At 40.4% G+C, this 9,093-nt stretch overlaps 1 protein-coding gene across 1 annotated transcript; it reads right to left on the minus strand.

The window, feature by feature from the left end:
* Positions 1–1,119: 1,119 nt before the first annotated feature.
* On the minus strand, positions 1,120–4,717 carry dmrt2b (doublesex and mab-3 related transcription factor 2b). The gene is made up of 3 exons (XM_030728171.1): positions 4,328–4,717; positions 3,111–3,213; positions 1,120–2,209 (listed from the first exon to the last, which is right to left on the minus strand). The coding sequence occupies exons 1-3, from the start codon at positions 4,715–4,717 to the stop codon at positions 1,359–1,361; spliced, it is 1,344 nt and encodes a 447-aa protein (XP_030584031.1). The 3' UTR covers positions 1,120–1,358.
* Between the last annotated feature and the right edge of the window lie 4,376 nt (positions 4,718–9,093).

Raw genomic sequence — 9,093 nt, forward strand, 5'->3', positions numbered from 1 at the left:
TTTGTGCTCCCTGGAACGAGCAGATTTTAATTTTTTGCCAAATTGACACAGATAGCACGCAATAAAACAGAACGCCACAGCTTCGCTGATTTCATGCCCAACACCTCATCTTCTTTTTTTATGCCAGTCTCCCTTCCAAGTCTGTGAAAAGATGGGGAGAGAGGCGCTCCGATATGCTGGTAGACACTCGCAAACAAAGCCTCTGTGTTGACGCCACAAGGTCCCGAGTTGTCAAAAGTATCTGACCTCCATCTCTGTGAGATTACAGAGCAGAACAAAAAAAAACTGGAGAAAAGAAAAAAAGAAAAGAAGAAAAAAGTAAAAAAGCGGATATAGATCAAATGCGTGTTCAAACAAACTCGGCTGGCGTCAGGCTCAGCATACAATAAAGAACAATGTCGCCTAGGCAACACTGGCAGCCTCCCATTCAACCTTTTGGTGAGCATTTCCCATATCCCCTCAGTCTGCTGGTGTGATAAAATGATACTGTTTGAAATACTGAACTGTGTGCTGCATGATCAATATTTTTGCATTTTATGCAGTCATGTCAGAATTGGCAATGTGTATTCCATCTGAATAGTAAAGCTTATCAAATACTGATAAATATTGAATACCTACTGTATTTTTTTCCTTGGTAAAAAGGAGTAGATAAATTCAGTGTGTCACAGAAACAGTTTATGGACACTTTTGTACTTTAACTGTCTCCTTGAAAAACAACCAGCTTCACCTAATGGTCCTTTCATTGCTAGTTTCTGCTCTGAGTTAAGAGAGATTTCTGAGTAGCAGCACTTTGTTTAGGCACTGCAGAGCCAGGCCCATCTTATACTGTGAGTTCAAAATCAGAGCATAAAATAAGGAACGGGCACAAGTTCAAAAGCCACTTGACTTTTTCATTGACTTTGTTTTATGGTTGGACTCCACACTTCTTCTGAGGACAAAGAAAATAAAGTATGACTGATGAAAGAGGGCCAAGCAGAGTGGTTCGTTTTTTTTTATGGTACTATTGACAGGACAATAATAAACAATAAACTTTTTCAAAGTATGCATGGTACAAAATGTGATCAGCCCAGGATGTAAATACAAATATGGTGCTGTAGTACATATATACTGTATATCTTTTAGTGTCATTCTTTTATAGATAAAATATAGTAAAATACATTTTCATGGGAATTAAAAAATACAAATACTTTGATTTACTTAATAGAAATAATTTTTTAAAAAATCTTTCCCTTTTGGCACTTTACAGAAAAGTGTTTCCAAACCTGTACAACAAAATATCAGTTTTTGCAATTATAGTCAGACAGTTGAGCTTAGCTTGTGCATAATTAAGTGCACTATACTCTGCTTCCAGTTGTCTGTCAGGCCCTCAGCAAAGCCTCTACAGAGAAAGGTAATGGCCTCACAGCCGGAGTCCTGATTGAGCTGCCATGAGGGCTCTTAACAGAGTCGGCACGAGGAGCTGTCTGGGCGGCAGGAGTGTCTGTGCTCCAGCTCTTAGCTGTCAAAGGTCTGGGATCAAAAGTCCTGCTGGGTGCACTGATGCCTGGCTGACCCAGGACACCCTGATCTGATGCAGAAATAGCAAGTGTGACTGCTGAAGAGCCATTTGAGTCCATTATTTCTGTCGCCTTTGAAGGGGATTTGACAGGACTAGCACATGACATGGGCTTGCCATCATTTCTGAGTCTTTGTTTGGATGTTGAAGGAATGAACTCCGGTTGTGTTTTCTTCTCACTGTCCTTCCATCCATTCTGTGCCTCGTTATCCCGTCTGCTTTGCTCTGAGCTCTGACATAACAAGAAGTCATTATAGTCATTCCCTGTGGAGGACCTGCTCTTTAGGTGAAAGAACTGATAAAACTGAAAGTCACACTCATAAAAAGGCTTGTATTTACACATGGGCACATAGCTGGGTGGGCCTGCAGTCGTGGGGTTCTTGCTGGGAGGGCAGCAGTGGAGACCAGGGGAGATGGGCAGGGGTGGAGGGTGAAGCATGGGAATGAGGGCCGAGGGGGGGAATAGGTCATTCTGCAGCTCCCTCTGTCTCAATTCATGCTCCAGCATCACATTCTCCAGCTCTTTGTCTGCAAAAGCTCGTCTCTTCCTCATCCGGGTGCTGATGGAGGGGCACGTAAAGTGTGTTTGGTCACGTTGTGTCTGCTTCGACCAGCAGGGGGTGTCGTCCTCTGGAGGCACAGCAGGTTTCATACCTGAATGGGGGAGCAAAGCTGCATTACTGCTGTTACACATTCATTTATATAGTCAATTTATGGATAATGATATTGTTCCAACCAATTAATTGCTGTGTTTACGTTTGAACACTTTGTTGTTTATTATTTTAATAATGCAGTTGGTTAGCCATGTCATTGTTGCTTTACTCAGAGCACTGGAAGACTGAGTGGGCTATAAAGAAGACAAAGCCTCCAGCAGGACTTGACTGCAAGCCAGCAGGTAATAATGCACACAGTGTATTACAATAATGGCCTGTTGTTATGAAATAGTGAAGTCGCAATGATGGAGGTTTGTTTGGATAAATAAAGTGTGTCTAGTCCAACCAAGAAGGAACCCTGGTGGCGCACTGAGTACAAAAAAGGGCATGTAAATGCAGATGTAATTACAGTGTTTGGACATGTACACCGTACACGTCTCTAGCTCCAGGGGACACACATGTGTGAAGGTGTCACTGTCACCTCGTGGGGACAAACATACATTTATTGATGGACTTGTGAGGAACTAACATTAAATTTGGGCTCAAAAAGCTGTTTCCTACAAGGTCAGCAACAGGCTCAAGACTTGGCTTTTGGTTACAGTTAAAACTGAGCTTTTACTGGTTAATGTTAGGGTAAACCTGCAGGGAATCTATGTCTGCACACAATTCTCTTCCTGCATTCGTGCAAAAAGTTTGCCGTGTCAGCATGCAGGTGAATGACTACCAGCAGATGATGCTTTGTGTAAAGGTGATTAATTGACGATGTTGTATGAACTTGAAAGCATTAAAGCAAATGCAGCTGTTGCAGAAGTTGTCTATATGTGAAGATTCATTCATCTACAGAGCATCATTATCTGGGACTAAAGAGATACACGATAAAGGAGATATTAATTAAACTTTACCCTGCAGGATGCTCTTGGCCACAATGCTCGACTCGGCTGCTCTGGTATAACACTGATATGCCGTCCTGCGCAGTGGAGCTGCACACCTGACCCCCTTCTTACCCTGAGAGAAAAATGTGAACAGCAATAAGACACTTGGACAGAATTATCTTACAATGAGACATTCCCTAGTTAATTAAAGGGGAAATAATACATGGTGTAAGACGCAAGAAGAAGATTAAAGAATGGGAGAATCTGTCCTTTTTACTCTAGGAGCACTGCTATTACTAGGATTGCTACTACATGTAATTGGTATGCTATTTTGCATAGAGAAGCACCTAAGTATCTTGTTGTATCTATAGCTGCTATTTTACTAAATTATATATATATATATATATATATATATATATGCACACACATTTATATGTAAAATACATAAAAACTGATCATTAAGGATTTTGTCTTCAGCAATAAAATCAAACAAATTTGTCCAAACTGCAAAACTACTAAGTTTGGAGGCGCTCATTAAGCTAAGGGATGTTAACAAAATATTTTTATAATATCTTCATTATTTTTAATTAGCATATGTAATTTGTTTCTTTGTATTTATATCCTTTTATTTTTATTTGTGATATACTGGACTGAGCTGGTATTTACCTTGCACTTTTCTAAAATCTTATCGTCCACTTAAAGCGCTCTTTAAAGGAAGCTGAGCCGCAGCTCACTCTGCTCGGATTCACAATTTTCAAAATTTGAGCAAAAACGAGTGGATACTTTTTGCATCTAAATACCGTCAAATGAAAACAATACGAGAATTTAAAATATAAAACATGCAACTCAACCTCATACAGTTCTGCACATTTACTGAGATTTAGAAAGTCGTGCCTTTCTTTATATATAATCATTGTATCGGTTGAAAAGGCAGACAGTAGTCCTAACTGCACAATACAGACGGTGAACCGTTTTTTTCTAAAGAACACCTGTAAAATGTAGAATATGTACTTCTCTCTATAGAAACAGATACAGGGACAAGTATACAAATGTGATATTGAAACATATATTTTGACCCTCACTGTTTCGGGCTCATCAAGCTCATTCTTTCCACTAATTTCACTTTCCTCTAGAAATAGTTCACCTTTTGATGCACTATCCAATGTGCGAACTTGCTCCTAAATAATCACCTACAGGAGTTCATGGTTTAGCCATTTGTTTTCCTCCATCATTTCTCCTTCACTGACCTGCCCTTGTGTTCTTCTCACCTCCGCAGCCTGCTGCCGTCTGAGCGCGACCTGCGCTGCCATGACGCGCTGGCGCTCCACCACCAGCAAGCAGCAGGCACAGCGGCAGTCCCTCCAGCGGCAGAAGCGTTTGTGGCCTTTCAAACAAGACACGACGCCATGGTTTCGACAACGGGCGCATTTTGGGCTCCGAGTCATCTTGCGAGGCTTCTGCGGCTGCTGCTGACCCTCTGGGGGCAGAACCACTTTATTTTCTCCTCCGTCCCCGGGGCAGCCGCGCTGACCAGCGCATCCGTCAGGACTTGTCACATCAAAAACTTCTTCAGATTTTAATTCCTCAAGTTTTACTGTGGTCTCCGGCGGCAGGCCTCCTTCCAGCTGAGCGGACATCTATGACTAATACTAAGGGAATTCCACTTTTAATCTGTTTTGCTGGTTTTTAACTGAGTTAACTTTTACACAAATGCTCAAACAGGATTCTTGAGGCACAATACGCTGCAGTTTAGTTATAATAGGAGGGTGTTTGAATATAAATCTTCTAAACAATATATAATAATTAAATCAGGAGGATTACTTTTTTTTTTTTTTTTTTTTTAACAGGCGTTAAAAGAAACAGCCCCTTCCTAATCGAGTAAAAATAAATCGAGGCATTCAAAGTGAGTGTGGCCCCTGGCTTGGAGTGGCTGCGCGCATAGCTTTACAGAAAACTAATTCCTATAACACCAACCCATGTGGTGAGGTGTCCTGCGCCAACCTGCTGCTACTGCCGCATGACACTGTTTTCAGGGTGGAAACTTTACAGCCTACCGCCAGACGTTTGAAATGTTAAGCCTTGTTCAGCTGCTGTCTGACGCCGTTTCCAAGAAGAAGTAGATAGGAGACCGGGCCACAATGCCGAGCTCCTGGCGCGGGACCCATGCGCAAAGATTTGGGGAAGCCCATCTACAGCGAAAAGCATTTCCCTCTCCCTATAAAAGCCTCTACCTGCGCTGCCCTGCCCACCTTCGAAGCTGTTCTCATCTTTCAAAAAAAATAAAAAATTTGGCATCTTGCCTGACCATCCTGACCATCTTACCGCTCTGTGGACGTTTTCAATTTATGTAAGGAAAAGATGTTTTTAGCACAAATGTCCAAAGCTTTTCACTAAATGATAACAAAGATTTGCACAAACAGGTGAGCTATGAGTCATGGATTTACTATAAAATAGTAAACAGTGAGGTCATGCGCCCTTAATGTTGCCTGTGTGAGCTGTATGTTTTACTTCTTCTACAGTCTGGACTAATTACGCACGCGCCTCAGGGAGTGAAGGCTGGGCGAGTGAAACAAGAAGAATGACATTTTCATATTACCGAGGAGTCATCTTCATCTTTATTCATAAAACGTTAAATAATTCAACGATTTAATGGTTCTCTTGATGTTAGACTCACTTACCATTTCTGGGCCTAAATAGGAATAATCTAAAAAAAATTTACAATGCAAAAATATTCCCCGTCAAAAAGGGTTGTTTAGATAAGTGTTTTAACATTGGTTTAATGAGGGGGGGGGGGTGTTCTAACTGTCATATTTTTGAGAATGAATACAGTTTCATGTTTATATATATTTTATCATAACATTAACATCAGTAAATACTGCTGCATGTGCCAATGATCTGTCACGAGTAATGCAAGTTTTGTAAGCAGCAGATTTAAATGGAAACAGTGCTGGGTTTGGAAAGAGCTCGTTTCCTACATGAGTACCACAGACACTGCTACGATGGTATGAAAAGTCTGCGCCCTACTGGATGTGTTCTGTAATTACAGCCGGGGCAATTTAGAAATTCTTGCTTATTTGACTTCTTTATCTCTGCACTGTCTGGCAGGACTAAGTCAGGTGGGTCTACAGTCTTAGTTCCTGATAACTGCTTACCAGTTTCATCATCATACTACTAGGTAATGAAGATTTACCTATTACAAATGTGCTAAAAATGGCTTGAAATGTCTTTCAGCTGCAGTCTCATGCTCATTTCAAGAGAAATTTCATGTTTAGATACAAATAGCTAAAGTTATTATTGTATTTTATTAATTGAAACCAGTCACACAAATTCTAAAAATATAATAAAAAATTCGAAGTAGATTTTTATTATTATTTTTCCACTCAGTATCTTAGGCTCAGGGTCTCAGATGGGACAGAGCCAGTCATCATTGGTCTTGAGCCTAGATTTAGCCAAAGCCAGACGCGTTCAGCCAGGAGATTTTAGTTGTGAGCTCATAAAGGGCCAAAAGATCAGACGTCAAAGCTATCAGTAAGAGCCAGCTGAGCCCAACACAGGATCGCCAAAGTGACTCGAATATTTAATAACAAGCATGTAGTACAATGATAGACAGTGGCTGTTGTGATGATTTAGCATTTTCTCTTGTCAATAAGTAGTAATCTGGAGCTCTGCTACAGATGGTGATAGACAGACAGGGGAGAAATGTATTACAGTAATCAAATCATAAATGCATTTATAGGTCATCTGGTACCTTTTAAAAGACATCTTGTTCCATGCGGCTCCAGTTAGAAGCAAAAGCTCCCTTTTAACCGGAAGACACCTCTGGTAGAACCAGTCTTACTGGGGATTCATGTTTCAGTGGGAAATCTACACTGTGGTTATGTTCGCAAACCCCTCTGAAACCCTACAACATAACCTATGGTGTAACCTGACGTGCACCTGCCTGGAAATGTAACTCCACGTTGCATCGGCACAGCAGGCAACTACTGTGATTGGCCTACTCAGTACTGCTGATTTCTTCTTCCAACTACTTTTTCAAATTTATCAGTGAGAGAATAACAATCACCATCTCAATACAAAGAAGAATGCTCATAGCATCAGCATAAGAACTCAGAAATGTCAGCAAATTCCTGGGGGGAGATTGCTGTAGCTACGGTGTATGAAGACGTGAGGGACAAATATATTTGCCCCCCCCCAAAAAAAAAAGCATAAGGAGTGGAAAATGCAGGAATTGAAGAGAAATACTCAGTACATCATGGGTAATTTCTCCAGCAGCCTATAGAAGCACAGTTCAGAGTCCAACCCTTATTATAAAGGAAGATTTTAAGCCTAAAAAAACTGTAGTTGTTTAGGTATTGATGTATATTCAGTATACAGTATGTATTTCATACTTGTGATAAATTATTTCATCCTAAGTTTAAGCTTTAAGATTTAAAAAAAAATATTGTCACAGACAACAGAATAAAAGAATAAAATTTGCCAACAGGCTTAAATCTGAATTATTTATTTAACCATCTTCTGCTGCTCAATATGTCCTGTCACTATAAAGCCTCGAGAGTGTATTATACACATCCATGTGAGGAGAAAAACATCAGCCATTGGTGACCCAGTGTGTATCAAAGGAAGCACAAAAAGAAAGCAAGGAAGGTCATATCAAAGAAAGCTGCTCCCTAGGGGCCACAGTACTCAGGGGAACTGCTGGTGTCCAAGGGCCTTGCACAAAAACTCCAGTATTTTCTCCACGGAAAAAAAAATACAATCAAAACAGTTTCTTTCATGTGCCACTTAATTGATAATTCTGAGAATAAGATTAAAAAAATATGAGCTATAATATCGAAAGCAGACAGGCAACAGTAACAGATAAGTTACAATAAGCAGTTTTGTTTTTCTGAATGTTGCACAAAATTCAGTACGGATTTTCCTGATATATTCTTTTTTCAGGCACTATTGCCATGTGAATACCCATATTAGTTGCTACCACTTTGACAATAATGACTTGTTTTGTACTTATTTGAAAAAGGAGGATGCAAAACAAAAGCAGTTATAGAATATACCAAAAAAATAATGTGTAATTTATGTTTTATACTTGAAAAGTTAGCTGTTACAGTGAGCACTCACATCTCAGTACTGAGATTTCTTTTAATAGAAATCTCCATAAACATTAAAATGGCATGTATGTGCATGGATAATACATAACATTTTAATGCTTTGGGTGTAAAACAGGAAAAGACTGTCTTCGTGCTTTAAAAAGAACCAATCTGGTGAGAAGACGAAAATGAGGAAGCAGAAAGACGCTGGAACAAAATGGTTTGAAATTTTAGTGTCATATGTTAAAGTCACACAATGTTCTACTGTAGCACAAAACTTCTGAATTTGGTTTTTTTTTCTTTTCTTTTTTTTTTTTTTTTTGCATGGGTAAAACAACATCATTGTATCACTTCCTCTGCAATACAAACGCTCTAAATTTTCCGGGAGATGAGAACAGACCAGAAATGGATAGATGGGTTAAAGGGTACAGTTGCTGGGTAGATAATTGGTGGGACATGCATGCTCTTGTGTGGTATGTCCCTGGAAAACAGGTAAGCACTCCCCTTATTAATACCATCAGCTCTGCTGCTGCCTGCAATGGAGTGCACCTCTCAAAGCCCCTTGACTTTCAGACAAATTGACTGTCATCAGCAGTGACATGGTGCTCTGGCATTCTCGTCACACGTCCTCCTCCTCCTCTTCCGTGCACTCTCTTCAATGTCCCGCGGTTGTACTGAGAGTTGTGCTCTTCTAGTTCCATTTTCATAGCAGAGATGGAGTTTGACAGACTCCTTGGCTCCCACCATTCGCCCTGCCAGCGTGTCCTCTCCCTCTGTGACTGACACCCTCAATCAACTTGTAAAGGGAATTCAAACAAAACGCAAAAGACAGACGACCTGTAAGTTAGTCTCAAGGACAAGAGGGCAGCGCCAACTTGAAATAACGTGCTGAAGTTTAAAGAAGGAAAACAGAGGAGTTTGGGGGAGAA

This window comes from Archocentrus centrarchus, chromosome 4 (genome assembly GCF_007364275.1).
Source record: "Archocentrus centrarchus isolate MPI-CPG fArcCen1 chromosome 4, fArcCen1, whole genome shotgun sequence".
NCBI classification, from domain to species: Eukaryota; Metazoa; Chordata; class Actinopteri; order Cichliformes; family Cichlidae; genus Archocentrus; species Archocentrus centrarchus.